Source organism: Bubalus bubalis, chromosome 3, assembly GCF_019923935.1.
Source record: "Bubalus bubalis isolate 160015118507 breed Murrah chromosome 3, NDDB_SH_1, whole genome shotgun sequence".
NCBI lineage: Eukaryota > Metazoa > Chordata > Mammalia > Artiodactyla > Bovidae > Bubalus > Bubalus bubalis.
Genome location: NC_059159.1, coordinates 173,952,715 through 173,980,227, shown reverse-complemented (window position 1 = coordinate 173,980,227; position 27,513 = coordinate 173,952,715). Strand labels below are relative to the sequence as shown.

The 27,513-nt window shown below is 50.2% G+C and overlaps 1 protein-coding gene across 1 annotated transcript in view; it reads left to right on the top strand.

The window, feature by feature from the left end:
* The window catches only part of SNTG2 (syntrophin gamma 2), a 119,836-nt gene that overhangs the window by 73,052 nt on the left and 19,271 nt on the right, over window positions 1-27,513 (top strand). Inside the window, exons 9-12 of the mRNA XM_044940575.2 lie at window positions 7,662-7,789; window positions 17,697-17,826; window positions 20,125-20,163; window positions 26,688-26,804. Coding sequence (XP_044796510.1) covers window positions 7,662-7,789; window positions 17,697-17,826; window positions 20,125-20,163; window positions 26,688-26,804 — 414 coding nt within the window. The remainder of the gene's footprint in view (window positions 1-7,661; window positions 7,790-17,696; window positions 17,827-20,124; window positions 20,164-26,687; window positions 26,805-27,513) is intronic.

Genomic DNA, 27,513 nt, shown 5'->3' with positions numbered 1-27,513 from the left:
TCCACACCCTCACCCGCTCCGTCCTGGCGCCCCGCCCGCACCCTCGTGCTCCGTCCTGGCCTCCTGTTAGTTGGTCACTGTTCATGTTTCCTTCACAGAGGAAACAGAGGGGTTACTCCTACATGACTTGATCGTCCAAAACTGTTTTCCTTTTTCCGGAGAAATGACTGGTGCTTCCACCAGATGTGCTTGGAGCTTGGGTGCTGACCTGGGCCTCTGAGGGGCTCTGGGTGCCGGTGCACCTGTGGCAGATGAATAAAGAGCTAAAATTAAAGAACAAAGAATTTATGATGATAAATAGCTGATTTTCTAAGTTAAAATTTTCAGAAGATTAACGCAAAAGACTAGGGTCATTGCAAAGAACTGAATGAGTCAGAAGTGTACAGGAACAGTATATTGAAGCCCAAAATTGAAACCAAATTTTGCAGAAATTATAAGGAAACACATAAGAAGCTTATAAATAGTGGTTGCAAGTGAAGAGCAGATGTAAAAAGAAAAAGTAATTAAAATGAATACATTTTAAAATGTTAAACAAACATATAAGTTAAACAATGACTTGAATCTTCTAGATGGAAGGGAGGCTGGTCTCCCAGGCAGAGATAATGAACGAGTGAATGACAGAATGATATTTAACGGTTTAATTAAAACATAAGGCACATGCTAAGAAGTATTCAACTTTGAAATAACAGCTTAATAAATGTTACAGCACCATGGTCAGAATATAGCACGTCACCAAAATCTCACACAGCTGCTGCTGCTAAGTCGCTTCAGCCCTGTCTGACTCTGTGTGACCCCATAGACAGCAGCCCACCAGACTCCCCCGTCCCTGGGATTCTCCAGGAAAGAACACTGGAGTGGATTGCCATTTCCTTCTCCAATGCATGAAAGTGAAAAGTGAAAGGGAAGTCACTCAGTCGTGTCTGACTCTTCTCGACCCCATGGATTGCAGCCCACCAGGCTCCTCCATCCATGGGATTTTCCAGGCAAGAGCACTGGAGTGGGGAATCTCACACTACATCCACCTCAAAAAATTACCGTTGTTTAGACCTCTATTGCTATAGATTCATTTTATCTGTATTTGAGTTTCATGAAGAGTCGTACTCGCCTCTCTGACTTTATGACTGAAAGTCGATCTTAAAATCCACCAGCAAAAACAGGTCACTTATGAATAATGACACTTTCATTAACAACGTATTTCTCAACAGTGACAATGGAAGCTGCAAAGCAGCCCAATACATAATATTTTCAAAATCGTGGAGACAAGACCCATCACTACTGGTCTGTCTTTGCATTCCTTGCAAAGACGTATTTCCAGAACAAGTAAAAATAAAGACTTGTTCTTAGGAGGAGGATCTGAAAGAGTCACTAACAGGCTTTCACTAGGACAGTCTCGAAAGGCCACATTTCAGGAGGGAAAACACGAGGGATCCCAGAAGCGTGTGGAGGTTAAAGGAGGGAAGTCTGTGGAAAGTAACGCAGTCACTTGAGTTAGGCTGGCAGGTGCCAGCCCAGCACGGACTTTTGCAGAATGTCTATTTTCTCTCATGCAGCTCGGGAGCCACTTTCTGTTCGCGTGATTTCTGTGTTGCGTTTCCCACCAGCCGCTTCTGCTCCTGACAGTCTTGGCCCAGGAAGTGAGGCACCCCCGCTCACGTTAGTGCCTCAGCTTGACGGGTCCTCAGGTCACCTCAGGGCATTGCATCATCTCTGAAGCCCCCAGTCCTGTATAAAAGATACCATGTGTTTCTAAAAATAGTATTTGCACACTCCTCTCTTATTTTCATCATGCGCTTCGGTAGTTTATTGACCTTTGTCTTGAGTAGATTCTGGTAGCTGTAAAGACTTCACTTCTCTTCCAGACAACCTCCCAATGAAGAGTCTAAGAATCAGGCCCTGTTTTTACTCCACCATTCATGTTTCATGAGATATTTTTAATCTTATCATCATAATAATGACTTCTCATTATTATGATAATGCTATATGATAATCCTAATAATGATTTCAATTAGAAGAATATAACAGTAATCTGCTATCAGATATGTTGATCTGCTTTTAAATTATTTTATTACTGTAACACTTAAAAATGTATACAATTTAATTTAGATATGCAGCTGTCTTCATGAAATGAATTAATTTCATTAAAATAACAAAGTAGACATTTCCACTCAAAATATATCAAATTCAAATAGGAAAATTATTTACATATTTTTGTGGCACGCAGAGACCGTACAGTACAGTGATGCTGTCTCATCCCTGAGATGTGTGTCTTAATTCAGCTGCAGAAAAATATTTGACAGTGACCCTTCTCCCTCAATAATATTTGATGTCTAATTGAGCCTTTAAGAGATGCTCTTTGGAGGGAAAGCAAAGTATTTTAGTGAGAAACACACTTGATTAAGGTAAGGCACCATATGAACATCTGTGCGAACCTGCCTGTCTCCACAAGTCACCTTACTGAGGTGCACTTGTCCTTGGTCCCCGTGACCTGTGACCTGCCCTTGGCCGGCTCACAGAGACACACAGAGCCTGCTGCTGTGCGAGGTTCCCGGGCTGCCGTGTCCATACGCAATGTTCTGCCGGGGGTCACGCAGGGCGGTCCAGCTGTCCAGGAAGGGCCGGGCCCCTGAGAGTCAGGTGCAGACATGTTTAATTAATGCCAGTCCATCTGGACAGGAGGCATTTTCAAAGAAAATTAGCCCTGGAAATTCAGTGAAAGCTGAAGCTCTGTTACAGAAGTAGTTTAGTTCTGGGTCTATTTAAAGCAGCATTGGGAAGAAATGGATGCCTCTCAAGCCCCCAGGGCCCGAGGCACTTGCTTCCTGTCTGCGAGGGACATTACTACCGTCAGGAGCAAACACACAGCAGCTCACGACAGATGCCCACCAAGCCTGCGGAGGCCACAGCGGCTGTACTGGGGCCACGGCCTGGCTGCACCAGCCTCGAGGCCTTCTGGAGACAGCAGGAGATCATGGCTCTTTCTCCCTAAGGAGCTCCCAGGTCTCCTTGCAGAGCCCCCAGAATGCTTCCTTCCTGCAAGCCCCAACTTGCTGGCCCTAGAGGCACCCCCACTCTGCCACCCAAGGCTGGGGCCCTGGGCACCATCATGCTTAGACTTCGGGTGTAAGTCCACCAGTCTGTTCTGGACGCCTGGGCACTCAGCCAGGGACTGTGTAGTGCCCGGGGCCCAGTTGGCAATAGGGCTGCGTCCCTCCTATCTCCAGGATCCGCCCTCTCCCACTACCCCCTGTGGCCTCAGGTGGCTCCTCCAACTCCCAACCTGAGCAGGGTACCCCATCACCCATAAAGCTGTGCTCTGGTGCCTGACGTCCGTTTCTTCTCCCATCTCCCCCCACATCAGTGGGCACCAGCTTCACATCCAGTTCAGATGCTGCAGGCAGCCCAGGCTCCCAGCCCCATCCCTGGGGGACAATCTGCTGTGTTGGCCACTCCCCAGAGATTTTCCATAAGATGCCCCGTGTCTTAATGTTGGAAGACTTCTCCCAACAGCAGGTGACTGGCCGGGGAGATGGACTCATAGCCCCTGGGACTGTTACGATATGAAACATGCCTTCCACTGGGTGCTCGTCTGGCATGGGCTCTGGGTTCTGGGCGGTCCCGGTGGCTCCTCAGGAAAGGCTGGCATGTGTCTTGGGGCTGACCTGCTCAGAGCAGCGGTCCAGGGTGGTCTCTGAGTGCATGGAGGGCCATCTCCTTCCTTACTGACTCCAGAGCCATTTAGAAAGGGAGTAACAGAGAGGGGTGCTAGGGAAGCTCTTCCCGAGGCAGGGACTCCTTTCCTGCCCACCTCACGTGCAACCCCGTAGCCCCCGAGACTTGAGGAGGCAGGTGGGGCACCTGGCACCGGGGCCTCTGGTCTGGAAGCTGGACCCATCCCTCTGAGGTCACCAGGGTCATGTCTCCACTCCACACCCACCTCCGAGATGGATGTTTCTCTGCTTGAGTGATGGAAAGCCAGAAGCCTGCAGGAGGCTGTCAGTGAGTCGCGGGTGTCTCTGCATGTGGCATTTGTCTTGAAAAAGCATCTTCCTAACAGACTCACCTCCAGCACCAGGAGTCGGTTGTGAATGCACTGCAGATCTGAGAGTCGTCAGGAAAAACTTGAATGTACGAGGTGAGTGCATTCAGAATTCCAGAGGAAGCGACTGTTTATGCTGATCACTGACCGCACGCTACACAGGAAAGGAAGTCTTGTCTTCTTCTCAGCCTTCTAGATACTTACAAAACCTGAGAGGTTCACGAGCTTGGACGCCCTGCAGTCCTGGCGTCTGTGACGTCACAGAGAGCAACACGGAGAGCTTCAAATGCATGATCGAGCCAAAGGAGAGTAATGAATCAGGAGAAACGAAGCTTCCCTGGGAATGCAGACTGGGCACCCAGATTTAACTGACAGCACAGCACCTTTATCTTGTTACGAAACTGGAAATGGCTCCGATCTCCCTCAACAGGTGAACGAAGCAAGAGATGCGGGCACACACAAACAGCAGATACCGCTCAGCGAAGACAGCGAGTAATCCGCTGCTGTAGTTCAGTCGCTCAGTCGTATCCACGTCCTTGTGACCCCATGGACTGCAGCACGCCAGGCTTCCCTGTCCTTCACTATCTCCCAGAGTTTGCTCAAACTCATGTCCACTGGGTGGTGATGCCTTTCAACCATCTCATCCTCTGTTGCTCCCTTCTCCTACTGTCCTTAATCTTTCCCAGCTTCTGCTGAAATACACAGAAACAGAGATCCTGTCACTGACTTCCTGCCGAATGAAGCTATACACACAAGTGCCTCCTGTACGATTCTGCACATAGAAGTTCTGGAAGAACCAGAGATACCTGTGGTAATGGAAGTCAGAGCGCTGGGGAACAGGAAGGTCTGCCCACGCTCGTCCCAGCTCATATTCGTGATTTCAGGAGTGGTGTGATCATGGGGTGCACAGGTGGAGCGCTGGGGAGCACAGAGGTCTGCCCATGCTCGTCCAAGCTCATATTCATGATTTCAGGGGTGGTGTGATCGCGGGGTGCACAGGTGGAGCGCTGGGAAACAGGGAGGCATGCCCAGCATGAAATCCGTAGCACAGGGATAGACCTGACGCTTTTAGTGCTGTGCTCGCGTGACCTCAAAAGCAGGTATGTCACCAGACGTCAGCACGCAAAGCAGAAAGAGGACCCTCGGTGGCGATTCATGGAGTCTGCTTCACACCTCTGGTCTTACAGTGCCTTTGCCTTTGAGCTACTGGCTGAGGACTTAATAAATGAATAAGGTTCGGAGGACACCCGCGCGCAGCCTCTAGTTGCTGGGGATCCAGGCTGCGTCTCCAGAGGCCACAGCGGACAGTCCTTCCTGCCCCTCCCGGCCCCGGTGGCCCTGCGTCCTGGCCGGCGGCCGCGTGGCTCCCGGGTACACCTCGGTCTTCACAAGGCCCCCACTCCCCTGTCCGGGTTCTGCCTGTGTCCCTCGGGTAAGGATTGATGCCACCATGTTAGGGCACCCGGACAGTCCAGGGTAAACTCGTGTCACAGTGCGTCCACGCGTGCGTGCTCAGTCACTTCAGTCGCGTCTGACTTGGTGACCCCATGGACTGTAGTCCGCGAGGCTCCTCTGTCCATGGGGTTCTCCAGGCAAGATTCCTGGAGTGGGTTGCCATGCGCTCCTCCAGGGGATCTTCCCGACCCAGGGATTGAACCCAGGTCTACTGTGTCTCCAGCATTGCAGGCGGCTTCTCCACCCACTGAGTCACCTGGGAAGCCCCCCATCGCAATACCATTAGTCTAATCAAACCTGGAAAGACTTTGTCCAAATAAGGCCCCAGGATGGGACCTGCCGGGTGTTATCCCGGAGTGTCAGCTATTCGGCCTGAGACGCTTGAACGCTCATGTGGAGTTTGGCCTGAAAGGAGTCATCCCTGTATACAGCTTGCTGGCCTTGTTGGAATGTTCATTTTGTTTTGGAGCAGAATTGATTAGCGATGCTGGGAGACCTTCAGGTGCACAGCAAAGTGATTCAGTTACACGTGTGCCTGTGTCTGTTCTTTACTGAATTCTTTTCTGGACCAGATTGTTGCAGAGTGTAGAGCCGGGTCCCCTGTGCAGCAAAGCAGGGCCCAGGGGAGCGGCCCCACAGAGCTCTAGTGTCCGCGTGTCCTGAGCAGGTCGGCCGTCGCACAGCCCGAGCCCCACCCTTGCCGCCCGCAGGCCCTGCGCTCAGCAGGGAAACCCTTCCCCAGCCCTCATGACCGGCAGCACAGCGCTGGGTCTGGCCGCCCCCAGGGCAGGGCCTTCCTGCTGCTCCGGGGTGGGTCTGGGGTTGGTCCCTGGTTAGTGGCTTTGCCTGCGCCCTGGGGATGTGCACCGAGGTCTGTCCGCCTGCCCCTGAGCCGGGACTCCTGCCTTTGTCACCGGAAGCCACAGCTGCTGCAAGGACGCTTCTGGAGAGGGAGGCAGACAGGGCCGCAGCTGTCCCCTGCCGGGGCGGGTGCCGCGGCCCCGCCCGCAGGACCGGGACAGACTCTCTGACCCAGCGGCTCCCTGGGCACGTGTGGGCGGCACGTCTCAGAACAGGGTTGTTTGTGTGGCTTCATTCAGCCTTTCGAGCATCTTCCTGATAGCTTATGGTGAACCAAGTGGGGATTCATGATCTCTGAAGAAGAAGATTTATTTTCAAGACCAGGGACCAGGCTTGATCACTTGAGAGCTTTTTGTGTAGCAGGGTTTTATTAAAGTGTAACAAGGGGCAGAGAAAGCTTCTGACACAGACTTCGGAAGGGGGATGGGGAGTGCCCCCCTCGCTAGTCTTAGCAAGGGAGCTGCGTACTTTTTCAGTTGCTTATTACAATAAATCAAAAGAAGGTCTCAAGGTTGTAAAGATCCTACCACACCCACTCCCACAATTTACATGTTAAGATGACAGGATCAGTGGGTTCTTAAGAAGGAGAAACGTGTCTTCAAACAGGATACATTGTTGTTACATAGCCATTGCTACAGAGTTTAAGGGGAGTTGTTTTGTTGTGTAATCATCAGCTCTGGGCTTAAAGAAAAAAAAAGTTTTATGTGGCTAAGGCTAAGGAATGTAGAAAAGAAAGTTTGTCCTTTCTTCCTCCTTGAGAGCTCTGATCGTTTCCTCTCTTCGGGGACCCTGAGCTTCTTATCCACCTAAGAATTAATTTCACTCGCCTTACCCTCAGCCCCACCCTCCACCCACCCCCACTCCTTTTGGACAGACTGAGAGCTTTGCCATTAGCTAATAAGCTAGGCTCGTGACCACCTGTTAGCATCTTGGCAGCATTAATATGCATGAATCCCACTCTGATTTGACCTTCTGGCTGGGGGAGGCGGCTCACAGCCTGTCTGACTCACAGCCTTCCTCAGGGCCCCAGATTCCTCCCAACGCCAGTCTCTGCCCCCAGCCTCTTCCCTGTGACTTTTCTCTCTTCGGTGCAGTATTTTGTTTAAAAAATAGATGAAGAATATAGTTTACTTTGACCTAGAAGGGCACTTGTTTCTTCCCAGAGCTCTGAGCGCACACGCACTCTTGCTGCGGCCGAGACGAGTTAGATCTGAGTTTGCAGATATGCTGTTGGGGCCTGTCAGCCCCTCCCCATTTTTGGTGCTCTCGACTGATCCTGTGACCCTTGATTCTCATCTGTTCTGCACAGGCTCCGTCCTCGCCTTCCTCACCTGTAGCTAATGAACCAAAATACGAGAAGCGCTGGCTAGACGCCCTGTCACTTCCTCTGTCCATGGCCCGAGTCTCAAGGTGCAGAGCTGGAGCGGACACGTTCAGGTGTGTGACCGTGGTCTGGAGTGGGACGCGCCGATAAACCCAGAGGTGCATGTCCTTGTCGCCAGGTGAACTGAGCATTTGCAGAAATAGTAGTCATCGTCATGATAGTCAAACACTATCAGAGCAGGAGCCGACTTGTCAGGAGTGGGTCTGTCTGGCAGTGACTCTTGCTGTTCCCTCTTCTGAGACATGGTCATTAGCAGAAGAAATCATGTTTCCAGTTTCAAACGCGAGCAGAATTAGACTGAATGTAAGACTGAGCTCTCATCCAAGGTGGATCCAGCTCCAGAAACGTCCTCTCAGCAGCCCTCTGGGCCTCTTTTCCTTCATTAATGAGAAGGCTAGACCAGACCTCCGTTCAGCGGATGTTCGCTAGTCTGTGAGCCTGGTTGATGAAGTAACTTCAGTTTCATCGTCAAGGGCTGGGTGTCCGTCACTGTTTTGTGGAAAAGCTATCGTTTTCCCTGCTGAGTTAGTGCAGTGTGTTACCTGCGGCCGACTGCCGTCAGGGAGGCTGAGAACCCAGTGGCTGGTGCATTTCCTTTCTTTCTTAAGAAGGTGAGTAGAGGCTGGGTGAGCACAGGAAGAGAGCTTGAGGTTTGGAAACAGCCCTTTCCTTGATGAAACACCTGCGTGTCGTGGCCACTTTCAGGTAAACACAAGGCTTCTGCAGGAGGAAGGCCCCCAGCAGGCCCCACCCCCTTAGTCAGCCACACGCCCCTCCTGTGCCTGAGATGTGCTGTCTCTGCCCACAGCAAACCAGAGGCTTCCCTGTGGTTTTAAGAAAGCTTGTTGTTGTTTTATCATTAAGTTGTGTCCGACTCTTTGTGAGCCCGTGGATTGTAGCCCTCCAGGCTCCTCTGTCCATGGGATTCTCCAGGCAAGAACACTGGAGTGGGTTGCCATGCCTTCCTGCAGGGGGTCTTCCCGACCCAGGGATAGAACCCACGTCTCCTGCATGAAGGCAGGTTCCTTACCAGCTGAGCCACCAGGGAAGCCCTTGACAAAAGCAAATACATCTTACTAGCTCTGCTGACTCTGATATGGGCAGGAAGGTACACAAAGTAAAATGACTGAAATTCTGCCTTTTATGGTGTGTTTGTCAGACACACAGCCGTACTGAAGTGGCATCTGGAGGCTGAGCGGATGCGGGTCCCCCTGCCCTGTGACCCTCTGGCCCCACCTTAAGGGGAGGAGAGGACAGGCATGCTGCCGAAGCAGCCTGAGTTAGTTCTGTGGCTCCTGGGGACCCTCGCTGCAAGACCTACAAGGAGCAGTTTAGAAGTTGCAAACCCTAAACCAAATGCTTTTTAAAATCAAAGGCTCTCAACTACAGCCTGGGAAGGATTTTGAGGAGATCCTTTGAGTGGATAAAAATAAGTGGGATAAGCAGGTCAGAGGTCAGCACCCTGGGGCTCCAGCTGTAGGACCAGGATGCGTCACCACCTCCTGCCTTTTCTGACAGTTCAGTGCAGTGCAGTTCAGTTCAGTTCAGTTCAGTGCAGTTCAGTGCAGTGCAGTGCAGTTCAGTGCAGTTCAGTGCAGTTCAGTTCAGTTCAGTGCAGTTCAGTTCAGTTCAGTGCAGTTCAGTTGCTTAGCCGTGTCCAGCTCTTTGTGACCCCATGGACCGCAGCACGCCAGGCCTCCCCATCCATCACCAACTCCTGAATCCATCAAAACTCATGTCCATTGAGTCGGTGATGCCATCCAACCATGTCATCTTTTGAAAGTTATTTGGCCAATAATGGTTGAGTTTCCTTTGTTCTCTGAAATTTTTTCCCAAAGAGTCTATAAAAAGCAGATGCATATTTAAACCTAACATTTGAAACTTTTTCTGACATGATAAAAGTCAGTTTTAACAGTTGTGACTTGGCCCCCAGGGCCTGCAGGGGTGTCTCTGGCCAGAGGGCCTCTGTCACCTGCTCGCTGTCGGGAGGAGGTTAGAGTCAGAGGTTCTCAGGCACAGTGGGAGCTAGGCTTTTGCTTAAGTATCGTGTCACCATTAATGGAGGTTAAATCATTGAACACACAAGACAGAAAAGGTGCTTCCATGAGAATCTGGGGGAGAATGTCTGGATCAAAAGGAAACCAGGTGTAGAAGCAGCGCAGCATTCTGGAAGGAGGTTCGCTGATGCTGAACAGGCAGAGCTGCCCCCAGTGCTCCCAGACCACGCGTGCAGACGCTGGGACGCGGCCACATGGCCTCACAGGTCGCTGGGCAGCAGCTCGTGCTTCTGGCTACCAGGCAGTCACTAACACATTCCTCTGACTCTGCGTGTAGAAAAGCGTGCTTCCCAGTGGGCCTGATGTCCGTGAAGAAAGCAAGAGACTTCTAAGCAGGCTCTTCTCCGTTTTCTGTTGCTACAGTTAGTCCAAATTTAGCAAAAGTGCACGTTTATCTTCTCACAGTCTCCACAGGCCAGCTGCCGCATGTGCTGGGGTCTCTGCAGGCTGGCCTGGGGTGGGGCCAGGCTGGGCTCTGGCCTGAGACCAGGTTCTCTTGGGCGGAGGGTGGCATTCAGTTCCTCGGGTTTGGGGGCTGGGTCCCCATCTCCCTATGCATTCCAGCTGCGTGTCCTCCTGCCTCTCAGGCAGCAGCAGGTGACCTCTTGTTCTGGGCTCCTGACTTCCTGTCTCTGACCCCAGGCCCGATGGGAAGGACTTGAGACCACATTGGGCCAGCTGGATAATTTTCCTAATTTAAGGACAGCTGACTTCCGATCTTAACTATAGTAAGTGCCTTCTGTAAGAGCAAGTTCCATTTCAAGAGCAAGTTCTTAAGTCTAATCTGTTCGTGTAAGTCCAACAGAGTCAGCCTAGGTACCCAACTAACACAGTCAGCCAGATCATGCTGTAATGTGATGTGTTTATAACACTTTTCACACAAATAATACATAACAAACACAAAAATGAAGAGAGTGTTTTTGATCTCGCGGTTCAGTGCCTGAAGAAGGACGGCAGTACAATGCTTCGGCTGGCACACAGAAGCTGAATCTGCTGAACAGGGGAGGGGGTGACTGGGTGGGGGGCGGTGGAGCTGGAGGACCCGCAGCAACAGGAGACGGGGGACGAGCTGCAGTTCCACCCTGCCTGGCGGGGTGTGTGGCCACGGCTCTGAGGTTTGCACCCTGAAGGCTCGCGTGTAGGAGACTTACTGTACGTTCGCAGAGCCCCACCAGCAGCCCAGAGCTCCGTGTCCGACAGCGCACCCGGGGTCGGCGGCCTGCACTTGGAGGCTGGGAGCCCCGCCCGAGTGCCTGCGTGTTCAGACCCGGAAACCTCGGTTCAGGAATCTGTCCGTTGAAAATGCTCTTAGCCTGGCTCTGCAGTTGCGTGTGGTCTCACGTGGTCCCCACAACAAGTCCAGTTTAGGTGCCCGGACCTGGACTAACAAGGCGCCCACTTAGTGTCTGTATTTCAGAAGCTGAGGGGAGGGACCGTCCTTAAGAACAAGGGAAATGTGTGCTTTAGAGATGTCCGTGGTTGGTCCAGCCACGCGCAGGGGACTTTAGATGCTCTGAAGCCTGGGCCTCTGGACTTGGGTCAATGGCTTTACCCCCGGGAGGGCAGGTGGTGTGGAGGAAAGAGCGGGTTTGGAGGGAACCAGCTCTTATCCTGCTTCATCTGTGGGGCTCTTGGGGCCTCAGGACCCACACAACTCGGGAGCCCAGCCTGACAGCCCAGCGGGCAGGAGATACGGGAGTGCTCCTCTGCTTCCTACGGTCGTTTTATGGAGAAAATGTGAAATAGCACAGGGTTTATCGGAGCTTTTAAACTCCTTCAGCAGTGTGCCAACAGCTGTGGGTTCGTTAGCGGTTTGTGGGGCGAGGAGTGCCTGATACAGGAGCAGGGAGACAGTCTGAGCGAGTCCCGCGGCGTCTGCATGCCCGCCCGCTCTGTGGGATTCGGTGCCCAAGGCGCCGCTCCTGTGGTTCTGCCCAGATGAGCCCTGCCTGGGTCCCCGCTTCACGGTGGCCTCGAGAAGTGCAGGGAGTCCCCCCTTTGCTCCTCTTTCTAAGGACGGAGGAGGGAGGGAATTAAACAGTGTTGGTTCTCTTTGTCCTGCATCTTCTGTGTTTGTGAAAGTACCAGAGATCCGGCACCTTGTCACTGACAGTAAGACCCCGCTTGGCTGTGTTGGGAGGGTCATTGTTTCAGAGGAAGGCGCGTGGATGGGACCCAGGGGCTTTACGGCAGCCGCACTGGGACAGACTGCCGATGAGCGGGACAGACTGCCGATGAGCGGCGTGTGAACAGCGATGCTGGGAGTCAGAAGGATCCCGCTGATGCCTGGTTTGCTTTGCAAAGGATGGCTTCATGTTTAAACGCTTGTGCCAAGCTCCCTCCTGTTTACTTAGGAAATCCTGAAAGCACAGCTCACTTGGTAGAGCAGAGCCGGGGAAATAGCGTCCTGGGGGCTGTAGGCATCTCCACAGAAGGAGGGCCTTCTGCAGGGTGGGGTCCTGTGGGCTCATAGCAGGGTCAGGAACCCAGGGCCTGCTCTGCACTGGGGCTTGGAGAGTGGGTCCCTGTGCTCGTGGCTGAGCTTGCCTGATCTGGGATGCAGGTAGGGGGCTCTAGGGGCAGGGCCTGGGCAAGGCCGGCCTCGGGACAAGGTTGTGACGGGCCGCGGGGGTCCTCAGCCGGCTTCATCCATCCTGCAGAGGGGGCTTTGGGGAGGAGAGCCTGCCAGAGCTGAAGAGTTACCTTCTGGTGGAATAAATACGAAAACATGTTTAAAAATCAATTTACTGTGCAAATAAAACTGAAGGTTGAAAAGGGAGACAGTATCGTGACCTATAAATCTGTTGCCGGACAACAAACTCGCCTGTTTCACAAACACGTCTATTCAGCTGCTTCTGAGTCTAACAGGCTCTTCGTTTAGATGAAAACCACATGGATTAAGTAGTTAAAAGTCTGGATCTGAATTTAAAGATTAAGGCTAATTAACAGTGGGGAAGCTGGAGGGCGGTGTGGATAAAGTGTGTGGTTTTCAGGGAAAGAATTGCTCAGAGCGCTCACTCCCCAGTGCAGACTACACTGTTTCAGGAAGTTTGTGTTTCGGCCAGTAGTTCAGGTTTTCCTAGTAGATAAATCAAAGGAGGACACTGAAGTAGAACTCGGTGTGGCATCTGCTTCCTCGTGGCTCCTGCTAGGATATTGCACTGGGTCAGTGGGCACTCCTGTTGGAATGGAAGTGTCCAGGGGTTTGAAAGGTTTGCTTCATAGAACTGAAAGCCTTCAAAGGCTGATAAGTGTCTCCTGGACACAGAAATCCTGATGGAAAAACAGAGAAGATGGAGAGAAAGACGTGGTGTTTGTGTCTAATTTCCTTAGCTATAGACTCAAACTACAGGTTCTATTCAAAACAGCTGTAAAAAGAAAGCTTCAAGACGGAGACCCCAGTGATTTAGCCACCTATGAACCTTTTAGAATGTGTTCTATTTTCTGATACTGAATTATTTCTCTTTTCTTGATTTAAAGCATTTTGAATTTTGTTCAAAGTAATTTCAATCATTATGCAAAGTGGAATTTTCAAAGGCGTGATTAATTTAGGAAGAATTTAGGGACATAAGGACGATGATGAGACAGGTTCTGCACACACGTTTGCAAGCACCGAGCTGGTTCTCCCACCTGCTTGCTGCCGTCCCTGTGCGCTGGATGCAGTTCTGTGCCTATAATTACGTGCCCAAGTGTGCCGGGCACAGGCTCTCCCTCAGCCCGCCTCACCACCGCCCCACGCCCGCAGGCAGCCCTTCAGGCACCTGTGTTCAGAGGCTGCACCCTGGCCTGGGGGACAGGTTCTGCGTCCGTGGGCCATGGGCTTGGGGAGGGGGGAGGCTTGCACATCTAGAGGCATGTTCTCCAGCATTAATTCACAAATACTCTTGCACACCTACTCCATGCAGCGCTGGCTAGCTGGGGGGACAGGGTGGGGAGGTGGGAAGGATGAGCAAACCCAGGAGTCTGTGCCCTCTGGAAGCTTCCTGTCCATCAGGAATGCAGGGCCTGAGGTCAGAGCAGAGAGAGACCTGCATGAGGTGGTTTTCCTCCCTTTCCTTCAGCGGGACCCTGGGAGGGGCCCCACCATCTGGCTGGGACCCGCCGCCCCATCGGTCAGCCCGCTGCTCCCTGACGGGCCGGGGCTCGGAGGACTCAGGCCTGGGCTCAGGACAAGGGTGACAGGGGGATAAGCTGGCCTTTGGGGCAGCACGAAGGGGAAGCTATCTATTTTTTCTCTGAATTTGGTGAACTTGGGTGGTGTGGTGCCGGAATTTTCCAGTAATAGTGGCTTTTTCATAAACACACTGGTGCAGGGAGAAGGGCGCCCGCATTTAAATTGGGTCTTTGTTAATAGTTCATGTGCATCCTTGGAGCTGCCGCTGCGTGGTGGGAAAGGTAGAAAATCTCTCTCTGGCTTCGTGAAAAAATACCACCCACGCCACAGAGGCAGGCTTGAAGTGTAACGTGTGAATGACAGTTTGGAGATGTTTTTCAAATTCTGAGGAATATACACACTTTTTTCCTCTCATTTTGGCTAGTGAATATTCATAACTCTCGATGTGAGTAAACAGATACCAACCTCTCTGCTTCCAGACCTGAGGGCTTCAAGTTCATCAGAGCAGAGACACTGGTCGGCTGCTCCCCCTGGACACTGTCCGTGTATAACGGGACGGGACTGGCCAGGGCCGGGGGGCCTGGGTGGCTGTGGGCTGTGATCCATGGGTCAGTGGTTCTGCTGGTCATTTTGGAATATCGAGTGTATTCGTTCTTTAAACGAAAGAACACACAGCATGTTCCAAAGATGATTTGTAACTCTGAGTTCTTTTTCTCCGATGTCGCAGCTTTGATGGCCAGTCAAGTCGGGTGCTGCTGGAGTTCCCCGGCACAGCTGAAGGAGGTGTTGGGGGGGGTTGTTGCTGTGGGACCCAGACAGGTGTCCAGGGCCGTGAAATCACCGAGCTGTGCTGTGTGGTCATGGAGCCGACCTAGCGGAGGTGTTGGTGCAGAGCTTCTCAGCAGGGACGGAGGGAGAGTCCACGGGGCGGGGAGCTGGCTTCTGCACCGGGGAACAGCAGCAGGACACGGGGTGCCCCCGGGAGAGCCCGTGCTGGCGGTGTCTGTGGAGAAGCGGGAGGGGGTGTGAAGGGGCAGAGAAGACCCAGACTGCTCCCCCGCCGAGCGCAGAGCTGACGCAACGTCGAACTCGCAGTTTCTCGATCTCCTGAAAAGTTAAGCTGCGTGAACGTTTAACCTTACGGGAATGGATTTCCTTAGCCAGAAACTGAATTGTTTCAATCCCTGCAGTATGGAAATGTCTTCCTAGATTTCTCTTTGAAAATCAGACTTTGTCTCCAAGCGTGAGGAAATCCTGGAAGGGGTAGACTTTTCCGAAAGCACACGGGCATGGTCCATCCTCCCATTGTCTGAACTCAGCTGCTCCCTGAGAACTCAGGCCCCAAACATGCTGCCTTCTCTGGGTGTAGGTTTTACCGCTTATCTTTAAAAGCTGATGTGTGACCGACCTCACAGAGCAGCTGAGTCCTGAGCAGTGGGTACTCTGCGATTTCTAGTTCTGACCATGACCTTCACCATGTGGTTAAAATATTGAGAATCCTGAGCAGATGCTATGACCGTAGAACCATGAGGCAGGTTCCACCTGTGGATGGTGGAGGGGGAGGGACTTGCAGGGGAGCCTGAACGCTGCACGAGTTGAACGTTGAGAAGATAAAACCTCAGAGTTGATCGGGAGACTTCTCCATTCAAGCAAGCATGCACACGATTTGTGCAACGGACTCTAATTAGCATGACTTTTATAACAATAAGCCAAAAAGTGGGTTTTCTTGTCCTACTTTGCCGGCGTGTTGGGGTCTGTCATCAGCATTGATGATGACTGCTTCTGCTCATGTGGTTTTAACTCGGCCGCTTTCCTTGGCAGATAACCTCATCAAGCAGCAGTGTTTGCATAGGACCTGCGGGTTTACTGGAATCTTATTCATTATTCCACGTGTTTCTCCCAGAATTTCCATTTCTAGTGCGGTTGGCATTTTGAAGCCTGCCGTGTGGACGGGGCTCCCAGAGCTTAGGCGTCTGCTTGTCTCCTGGAGCTGAAGCATGGACATGCTGGGATTCAAAACTCACCCCTTTTCCTCAGGGAGCCGACTGTCTACACCCGGTGCCCAGGTGTTTGCTGAAGCCCTTTTTCAAACTAGGAACGCCCCCTGTGTTGAGTGTTTTCTAGCATGAGGAGGTTTTGGATTTTGCAAAGTGCTTTTTCTTCACCTGTTGAGATGATTGTGTGATTTTTAAAAATTCTGTTGCTATGATGTATGACGTTAATTTCCAAGTGTCAAACCAACCTTGAATTCCTGGGGTAAATCCCATTGATTATGGTATATAATTCTTAATAGATGTTCCTAGATTGACTTTACTGGTATTTCATGGAGACTTTTTTCATCTATATTCAAAACGGATATTAGTCTGTAGTTTTCTTGTGATGAATTGTGGTTTTGGTATCAAAGTAAGTAAGTTGAAAATGTTCTGTTCTATTTGGGGGAGAGTGTGAATAATTGTTATTAATTCTTCTCTGAATGTTTTGTAGACCTCAGTGGTGAAGCCATCTGGGCCTCAACTTTTCTATGTGGTTAGTCTGGGGTTAAACATTGAGTCTCTACACTTGTAATATTATCTTTTCAGATTTCTTCCTAAATCAGCTTAAGTAGTTGTGTCTTTCAAGGATTTGTGCCTTTCACCTAATTTCTCTCATTTAGTGGCCATCGTTGCTCATGTGGCTTCTTTGTAACCCTTTTTGTTCCTGTGATGTTGATGCCAACAGTCCCACCTTCACTTCGTATGCTGGCGTTTTGAGGCTTCTTTCTCTTTCCCTTGGTCCTTATAGCGAAAAGCTTATCCGTTTTGCTATTCTTCTTAAAGAACCAGATTTCGCTCACGCTGATTTTCTCTTCTCTGCTTCATTAATTCCAGCTCCAATCTTCATTATTTTCTTCCTTCTGCTTTCACCGTATTTAGTTTGCTCTTCATTTGTATGTATATACACATATATATTTAAAATTACTAAAGAAATGTAAATGCTTACTAATATTAAAAAAAGCAGGAAAAGAGGAGCAGAGGAAAATTATGTGAGACACATAGAAAATGAAAAGTAAAATGGCAGACACAAGTCTAACTGTACCAATAATAAAATTATATTTGAATGATTAAATAACCCAATTAAAAGGTAAATTTTTCAGACTAAATAGAAAAAAACAAGATCTGTCTTCAAGAGACACATTTTAGATACAAATAGATAAAGAAAAGATGAGAAAGATATCATCCGCAGGAAACACAAGAAAGATGGACTGGTCACAGTAGTGCCATTCAAAATAGAACTTTAAACTAAAATTGTTATTAGAAATAAGAGGAGGGGTATTTTTTAAAGATAAATGTTTAAATCATCAGGAGGAGATAACAATTAAAACTCTATGTGCACCTGCACAGAGCCCCAGAGTACAGGGAGCTGGAACCAGCAGTACTGAAGGAGGAGCAGACAACTCAGCAGTGACAGTGGGACGCCTCGGTACCCCAGTTTTAACAGGGGAAGGAGAGGCCAGGTAGAACCTCAAGAAGAAACTGGGCTCCAACAGAACCATAAGCCAAATAGACCCAGTGACGTCTGGAGAGCCTCCATCAGCAGGAGGAAGTGATAGATATACTGAACTTAGTGTCAGTATCTCTGCCTAGGGTACTGAGACAGGTTCGTTTAAGCCCACAGCTTGAGCTGTGCCTCGCATGGTGGCAGCGTGGCGTTGCCGAGCAGGGCTGACGGGGCTGGTAACAGCACCGCCCCCCAGTCCTGAGGCACCGGCCCCAGCGCCCCCTCCCAGCAGTTCTTCTCTTCCTCCTTCAGGTCCAGCGCGATCCAGGTGCAGGCCCTGGATGGGGTGAGCTCGGGCCCCCTCCAGTTTCACACGGCCCAGGAGCGTGCCGACTGGCTGAGGGTGGTGTCGGCGAACATCAGCGATCTGATGCTGCGAAACGTGAGCGTGGAGACGGTCCCCGTCCCTGGGTTTGCTTTTCAGTCCATGGAAATAGTCACGACTCTGTTATTTAAGATTAACCCTAAAGCAGTTGGTCATAATGTTAAACAGAAGCACGTACTTTTAAAGATAGCTTTTATTTGGAGGATAATTGCTTTACGATATTGTGGTGGTTTCTGCCATTCATCAGCATGAATCAGCCACAGGCATCCATGTGTCTCCTCCCTCTTGAGCTTCCCTCCCCCTCTCACCCCACCCCACCCCCTAGGTTGTCACAGAGCAGTATTCTCAGTGGCTAGGACATGGAAGCAACCTAGATGTCCATCGACAGATGAACGGATAAAGAAGTTGTGGTGCATGTGTACAATGGAATATTACTCAGCTGTAAAAAGAACACATTTGAGTCAGTCCTAGTGACGTGGATGACCCTAGAGCCTGTGATACAGAGGGAAGTAAATCAGAAAGAGAGAAACAAATATTGTACTCTCTTTTTCAACAAATCGAATCTCTAAGTAAGAAAAAGGGAAAGATTAAGTCACCCAAAAGTTTCCTGGTGTGAGAGGAGAGGCTGAGTCAGGGTCTGGACTCTTCACCTTGGCCTTGTCTCTTTGTCTCTTCCTTTCCATGTACCTACACAGCATTCTCTGCGAGCATATACTTTATATGTTCTCTATCCAGATGCATTGATGTAACGTGACATGTATTTGGGGAACCCAACTCGGTTAGAAATGTAATTTTCCAAAACATGGAGGAAGCTTAGAAAGAGGCACGGCCGCCAGGTAGTCTCAGTGGCTCACAGCAGGTCCCCAGGAGGGAGCAGGTGCTCTGTCTCCTTGAATGGTCTGTGTAATGACCAAGTCAATATTGAAATAAATGAATGTATACTAAAACCACATGGGGTGGGAGCAACACCTAAATCAAGTCTGAAGTTCCCTAGAGCACCCCGTGCTGCTAAGTCGTGTCAGTCGTGTCCAACTCTGTACAACCCCACAGATGGCAGCCCACCAGGCTCTGCCATCCCTGGGATTCTCCAGGCAAGAATACTGGAGTGGGTAGAGCACCCCATACCCTGGCCACAGCCGCGGGGGCTCACGGAAGGAGCAGCCCTTGGCCGAAGGTGGCCGTGGACCAGTCTCGTGGTCCTCAGGCCCCACCGGGTGACTTGCCCCACTGTCCACATTCATGCCCCCGGGTCTACTCTGGTCCAGGCCAGCTGGGGGCAGGCAGGGCCTGTGTGTTCAGACACCTGCGGCTCGAGGGGAGGGCCCTGCAGCCACCCCTGCGGCCCTGTCTCTCTCACTCCTGACTTGCTCCTGGAAGCTGCCCAACGCTGGTTGCCTGAGCACTTTGAAATACCAGGGAAGCAGAAATGCGTGAGATTTCTATTCCAAGGACCCCAGGGGCTCTCAGCTCCCCAGGAGGTGCCATGTGTGTGCTGAGTTGCTTTAGTCACGTCTGACTCTGCGCCGTGCTATGGACCGTAGCCTGCCAGCCTCTCTGTCCATGGGATTCTCCAGGCAAGAATACTGGAGTGGGTTGCCATGCCCTCCTCCAGGGGATCTTCCCGACCCGGGGACCAAGCCTGCGTCTCTTAGTCTCCTGCTCTGGCAGGTGGTTCTTTACCACTAGTGCCGCCTGGATGCCCACCAGACTCTCTAAGACCTCAGTTTTCCAACTTGACATTTGATTTCAAGGGTATCTGGGTGGATAAAAGGTAAAGAAAAAGGCCAGGTGGTGGCAGCTTGGTATTTGCAGACGCACCAGGCTCCATATGAATCTCACACTGGGGTGCTGGGCGGGCAGAGGGAAGGAAAGCTGAACACCCGCGAGCCAGAACCGCAGATGTAGAGCCCATTTCCCGGCAGTCTTGACTGTTCTATTACTCTGGACCTTCATGTCCTCGCTGGTTGGATTTTGCAGGATCGCTGGGAGAATCGGGGAAGGAGTGTGAGCTGTGAAACTATAGTCACCTGAGGTGGTGTGTGCAGAAGTCATTTCCCCCAGTTTTTCAGATGTTGAAGTGTAAGGTTCTGCTGCCCATGGCTTCTCTTACATAAAGTGCCGATAATTGAGGAACAGCAGAGTTGGCGTGCTCGTCTTGGGCGTTCTATTATGAGACTCGCTGCCACACATTCCTCTGTGCTCTGGTTTGGTTTTCAGGAAGGAAAAGCACTATAAAAGAAACTTACTCCTGGGGACAGTTCATGCAGCTAATTAATTTCAGTTGCCAATTAGACAGGTTGAATAATTACGCCATTAATAAAATTATACTGACTCCTTGTTTCCCTCTCTCTACAGATGAAAATGGCAAATAAATGCTGTTCTCCTTGTGACCAGGTAGGATTTGTGGTTTTCATGTTGATCATACAATGTCTCCAAAAGTTGCCTCTTTCTGTTTTTCAAATCTGATTTGGAAATTTTGACAGAAAAGCATTAGCACACGTGTGATGAAGTTGCAGTCCTCACCTTCAGGGTTAACTCCATAAAGCTGCTTGTTTGTCCTGGAGATTGCATGGCAGGAACCGTCCTGCCTGAGGGTGCCAGGTTACCAGTGAGTGATCTAGGGGCGCCTACATTTTATGAAGGAACCGTGACCAAGTGATGCCCCAGATGCAGCTGTGGAGGCTTCGAGGGGTTTGACGGCTGAGACCAGCCTGCAGGATTCGGAATGGTCAGCATGGTGTGATTTTCTCGGCTAACCCTCCCCTGGGGAGTTTCGCTCTGGGCGGCCTTGGGCAGGGCAAATGTTGCTGCACGTGGGGTGGGAGCAGAGTGCCGGCCTGCCCCGGCACGCAGGCCTCCGTTCACCTGGGCCAGGGTCGCTCCAGCCCGACCTCTTCAGGAGCCCTCAGCCCATTCCTTCCAAGAGCAAAGTGAAGTGAATTAGGAGAGATCAGCTTTATTGCCTTGCCCAGCAATGGGAGCCGCAGCAGGCGCGTGCTCTCAGAGCTGTGTGCCCCCCGGGGGCGGGGGTGGGCAGCGGGGTGTCTTCTGATCCAGGTGGGAGTGCTCGGTTGTGCCCACCTGGGAGCACGGGGTGGGCAGCAAGGCGTCTTCTTGTCCAGGATCGGGGGGTGGTCAGTGGGGCGTCTTCTCATCCAGGGTGGGGGGGTGGGCTACAGGGCATCTGCTGATCCAGGTGGGAGTGCTCCGTGTGCCCCCCGGGGGCAGGAGTGGGCAGCGGGGCGTCTTCTCATCCAGGATGGGCGGGTGGTCAGTGGGGCGTCTTCTCATCCAGGGTGGGGGGGTGGGCAATGGGGCATCTTCTCGTCCAGGTGGGAGTGCTGATCAGCGTCCAGCGTGTGCAGGGCCTGCGTTCCTTCCATCCAGAGACCGCCTGGCATCAGGTGGTCTTGTTCTGGGCTTCAGTGGTTCCTATCGAATGGACACCTTTTTGCTGGAATGAAGAGGGCTTCATCAGGGAGTTAGCATCTTCCATCTGGTGGGTTTTCGTTCTGCAGAAGAGTTCAAAACACTGTTCTGTGTGTCCCCTAAGGGCGAGGCAGGACCCTGCCCCACGGATGCGCTTCTGGTTCTCCACTCCCTCTCCCTTGTCTCTGCGTCCTGTCCCGTCCCTTATTAGCAACTGCTGAGATCTGCCCTTTGGAACCCAAGGAAGGTCCCCGAGGTGGAATGAAACCTATTCCCCACAAGCCAGAGATGGGGGACACAGAAGGGCTTTTGTGTCCAGGAGCCCATGGGGGCTACGTGGTTTTAGGACCGCAGACAGCGTGCCCTCCTCCCCTCCCTTCAGCTGCTCCGCGTCCTGTCACAGGGACGTCATCCTCTCCAGGACTGTCCAAACACATCACGCGTGGTCGGCGGTCTGGAAACACGCGCACATGAGTGCCCATTACGCTGATAACACGCAGCTTTCACAGGACTTGAACCTGACGTGTTCGGACGACACCATGTTCTCATGGCTGTACTTGATTGCCTGGCAGGTGGAAAAGAGCACCCAACTGGAAATCAAAACATGTTTTGTTTTACTTAGAAATTAACTCTTCTTTCTCAGTGAATCACACGAGAGAACAATGAACTAGTTCAAGGAAGGTTAAAACCATCTGAGGAGCAAAACTCCCAGCACAAGGGATGTGAAATGAGTTAGGTTTCAAAGGCCTCCTGAGCAGTGGAGTAATTTTGCAATGGTTTTATCTTAGTGAAATTTTATCACGAAGTAAGCCACGTTTGTATGATGTCAGTTTTGGTGGTCTTATATGAATAAAACCTGGATTCTGAGCCCACTAACCCCTTCTCTGGTGGTGTACTTGGAACAAATTAACATCTGAGCAACAGTTTCTTAATCTATGAAATAAGACAGTGGTAATGGCAGAGTACATCATGAGAAACCCTGGGCTGGAAGAAGCACTAGCTGGAATCAAGATTGCCGGGAGGAATATCAATAACCTCAGATATGCAGATGACACCACCCTTATGGCAGACAGTGAAGGGAAAAAGCCTCTTGATAAAAGTGAAAGACGAGAGTGAAAAAGTTGGCTTAAAGCTCAACATTCAGAAAACGAAGATCATGGCATCTGGTCCCATCACTTCATGGGAAATAGATGGGGAAACAGTAGAAACAGTGTCAGACTTTATTTTTGGGGGCTCCAAAATCACTGCAGATGATAATTGCAGCCATGAAATTGAAAGACGCTTACTCCTTGGAAGGAAAGTTGTGACCAACCTAGATAGCATATTAAAGAGCAGAGACATTACTTTGCCAACAAAGATCCATCTAGTTAGGGCTATGGTTTTTCCTGTGGTCATGTATGGATGTGAGAGTTGGACTGTGAAGAAAGCTGAGCGCCGAAGAATTGATGCTTTTGAACTGTGGTGTTGGAGAAGACTCTTGAGAGTCCCTTGGACTGCAAGGAGGTCCAACCAGTCCATCCTAAAGGAGATCAGTCCTGGGTGTTCATTGAAAGGACTGATGTTGAAGCTGAAACTCCAATAGTTTGGCCACCTGATGCAAAGAGCTGACCCATTTGAAAAGACCCTGATGCTGGGAAAGATTGAAGGCAGGAGGAGAAGGGGACGCCAGAGGATGAGATGGCTGGATGGCATCACTGACTCGATGCACATGAGTTTGGGTAAACTCTGGGAGTTGTGATGGACAGGGAGGCCTGGCGTGCTGCAGTCCATGGGGTTGCGAAGAGTTGGACACGACTGAGCGACTGCACTGAACTGAATGGGTAATCTAATGTTTTTTTGTTTTTTTTAACCTCAATATTTCTGTATAACTTTGACTTTACTCAGGGGGTGGATTCGATTATCTAGAAAGAAATATTAGAGATAAGCCTCACTGTGCGGGGCTGTGAGAGAGCTCAGCCTGCCCTGATACGCCAAGTTTTTAGTAGAGGATTGTTTCACATTTGTCCAAAAGCTAAACATTTTGTATGCATGATAGGAGTTTAGATTTATTATGTTGGACCCTATTTTTAAAAGGAAAGATTTTTTTTCTCATTTTTAACAATTAATCATTGATTTTGGAAGTTAGTAAAAATAATATTTGAATAAGCATGAAAAAATAAAGGCATTTGACAACCACTGAAATTGACACAGAAAAACAAAGGACACCAGACCTGGAAGGACAGTAAGAAAGCATAGAGTGTCGATTTTCAGGCTTTTATGTCTGGCAAATAAAATGACTAATTTGTCATCCGACCTAAAAGTCATAGTAAGACGACAGGAGTAAATTTAGAATTGTCCCAGGAAATCCAGGACAAATGGTCACCCTGCCAAAATAGCAAGAATCTATTTTACAAATTAAATTTCTTCTGAAAAACCTCACTTAAAAGTGGATACCTTAATCAAGCAAAACCAAAAGAAGTCTAAATAACTCAAGGTATTCGAGCTTCTTCAGTGAAAAGGAAGAGACTAGTTGTATAGTTATTATGTGATAGATGCTTAACTGGTTATTTTGACTCAGTCAAGTGAAAAAACAAAGAAAAAGGAATTTTCTATAAAAATGGAATCAAAAACATAAAGAAAAATATGCTCCTTTATTTTAATGGTTATATTCCCTTAATACAATCAGATAGGTGTTCATAAAATTATATTTTTATTTCTTGGAATATGTAATAAATCATTAGAAAGTTCATAATACAAAAGATAAAATTAGCTTTTCTTAAAATTATTTATGCCCTGCATATACCTAAAGAAGAGTCATAGAGCGCCCAGTGCTCCCAGTAATAGCTGAGTGATAACTTTTTTCTTTGCTAATTAATCCAGGCAGAATTAAATTACATATGGAATTGCATTAACTTCACATCCAATTTACAGATGTGTCAGGTTATCAAGTCTCTGCGTCACCGTCTTTGCTGGAAGACGAGCTGCTGGTTTGCTCCTCGACACGCGCCCAGCACTGTGTCCACCAAACAAGGGAGGAGAAGCAGCGGCTTGAATGGCTGCCACAGCCTGGGGGCCGCGCCCGCCGGCCTGGAGCGGAGGGGCAGCCACAGCTGGCGCCCGCGCCTCCAGAGAGGCAGGGCGGCTCTCGGGCGATCAGAGGGGACTCCGTCCCCAACACGCCGTCCTCGCCAGAAGAGCGCTTGGTGCTGCTCTGCTGGAAACAGTCCCAGCTTCTCCAGATCAGCCTGGAAGTTACACATTCTGCTTATTGCTCACCCTTGGTCCATCTGTAACGGAAATCTATCCACGTATCATCTGTCTGTCTATCCATCTATCTATCCATGCCTAGCTGTCTGTCACCTATCTATGGATCTATTCATCTATCCGTGTATCTGTCGTCCATCTATCCACCCATCCATCCACATCTGTCTTATCAGTCTACCTATTGACACATTTTCATGTCTGGGTATTCAGCTCTGTCTTAAGCTAAGTTCCCCCGTATTAGGCTCCAGTGTATATATATCATCCACCTCTTGTGGGACCTATATCACCATCTCTGAGTATTTCATGAAGAGAAAGATGATTGTTGGAGACTTGGCAGCATTTGAATATATGATTGAAAAGTAAACAAAAAAACAACAGAGTTTTTCCTCCCTACAGGCAAAAGAATTACTTATATACATGTAGGTACCTTACGTATGTGTAGGCCCCTTATGTACATGTAGGCCCCTTACATATATGTAGGCCCCTTACGTGTGTGTAGGCCCCTTACATGTGTGTAGGCCCCTTACATGTATGTAGGCCCCTTGCATGTATGTAGGCCCCTTACTTGTGTGTAGGCCCCTTACATGTATGTGTAGACCCCTTGCATGTATGTAGGCCCCTTACGTGTGTGTAGGTCACTTATGTATGTGTAGGCCCCTTACGTATATGTAGGCCCCTTACGTGTGTGTAGGCCCCTTACGTGTGTGTAGGCCCCTTACGTGTGTGTAGGCCCCTTACATATGTGTACACGAATTACCTCGTCTCCCCTGCCCATGTGAGGCCCGAGCTGAAGCCCGGTCTGCTGGGTCCTCAGCAGAGGAAAGGCCTGCGGTCTGAGGGACCCTCCCTCCATGCTGCTAGAGTCCCGCCAAGGGCTGTTTTCTTTCTGTGGCTTGGTTTTCCTTCTGAATGGTGTTCATTTTTTGGTCCTACCAGCCTTTACTAAATTAGTAGTTTGAAAAGAATATGGGTAAGATTCCTGGTGATAGACACAGTATCAAAGCCGATTTTTGAGCTTGCTAGTGACTTAAAGATTTGCAATAATTGGAGAAGGGGGTGACAGAGGATATGATGGTTAGATCGCATCACCGACTCAGTGGATATGAGTTTGAGCAAACCTCAGGAGATGGTGAAGGACAGGGAGGCCTGGTGTGCTGCAGTCTGTGGGGCCACAGAGTCGGACACGACCGAGACGACTTAGCACACACACATACAGCAATAGGTGAAGAGTCACTCACACTTCCTTTCAAGAAATTTTAAGGAACAAGCCCTCCTTGCCAGTCGTGGGTGTGGAGCAGATACAGGTAAAGACGTGGGCCTCGTCCTCAGAGGGCATGTGGTCTAAGGCAGATGCAGAGGGAAGTAGGATAAGACACCCAGAGAAGACACCCCGGGTCTTGCCTTAGCTTATTGTTAAGTCCATGCACTCAATTCTTAAGCTGCGTGACTGCCTCCATTACCTTTTCAATCATATTCTGACTTGTGCCAGTTCTCATTGTGTCACTAGAATCTAATATTGTCGTGTTATGTTCAGTGTTGAAAGTCGAGCTACAAAGAAACAGTCATTTCTCCCACGTGTCTTAATGAAATGTTTACTACAGAAATGAAAAATATACTAGTTGCTTTTGCAACCTCAGAGACAGATTAGAAATACTAATCTCTAATAGCGGAGAAGGCAATGGCACCCCACTCCAGTACTCTTGCCTGGAAAATCCCATGGATGGAGGAGCCTGGTGGGCTGCAGTCTATGGGGTCGCTAAGAGTCTGACACAACTGAGCGACTTCACTTTCCCTTTTCACTTTCATGCATTGGAGAAGGAAATGGCAACCCACTCCAGTGTTCTTGCCTGGAGAATCCCAGGGACAGGGGAGCCTGGTGGGCTGCCGTCTAAGAGGTCGCACAGAGTCGGCCACGACTGAAGTGACTTAGCAGCAGCAGCAGCAATCTCTAATAAAATGTGATTAAATAACTTGGTTTTAAATATATGTGGAAGGCAGAACTCTGATATAGCTGAGACATCCAACACTGGCCAAAACTAAGTAACTCAGAAGCCCATGTTCCAAGCCTGGCCCAGTGCAGCTGTCTGGACCCGGGTGTCTCACATTTGTGCCGTGTGCCCGGATTGGAGGGTGGTCGTGGCTGGGTCGGACTGTGGGATGGGCGGCCTGCTGTCTGCCCTCTCCACCCGGCGGCCCTGTGCTCTGAATGGGGCCTGGCAGTTCATTCTGAAAGTTTTGCTCCACAGGTCGTCCACATGGGCTGGGTCAGCGAGAGACTGGGAGGTGCCAGCTCATCTCAGACCTTCAGACCCAGGTTCCTGGCACTGAAGGGCTCATCCCTCTATGTCTTCGTCTCTCCGCCGGTAAGCGGGCCCTTGGGGCTGGGAGGGACGCTGAGGAGGCCGTCACTGAAGAAGCGCCAGGCCCAGCATTTGGAAGTGGTCAGGAGGGTGGGTGGTGGGCCTGCCTCCAGCCCCACGTTCGCTGATGGAAAGGACTCTGCTGTGGACCCCGGGCCCTTCTCACTCTAAACTCATTAATCAGCTGTCCACAGTTTTCTTCTTTTCAAGCAGCCACTGAGACGTGAAGTGTTTTCCTGCTGAAGATCCCAGCCGGCTTGGAGGTGGGGGTGCAGAGGCGTGGGGGTCTCAGACCACTGTTTATGTGGTCGAAGGAGCCACAAAACAGGAGAAGACCCTTCTCGTCAGATATTTCTAACTTCATGGTCAAATAATGAAACACAAAAAGACATTTTCACTCATGTCCTCCACATTTTTAAAAATAAACAGCCTGATTTAATAGGGCCCCCAATAGAAATTTAATCCTGAGGGCTACAGTTTGCAATTTATTTTCTAATTCTCACCAGCACCACTTTCTCAAAACTGACCCCGTCTCTGTGTGCCCTGCCTCCAGGCTCATGGGTTAAAGCCAATTCACTCTTGAGTCCACACATCAGAGCTGCAAACAAACAGCAAAACCTGATCGCTTCAGGATCTAAAAGTTGAGATGCAAGTCACCTACAGTATTGTTGCTTTTCTGCCATTAAAAATAAGCCGAAGAGTATCCCTCCCT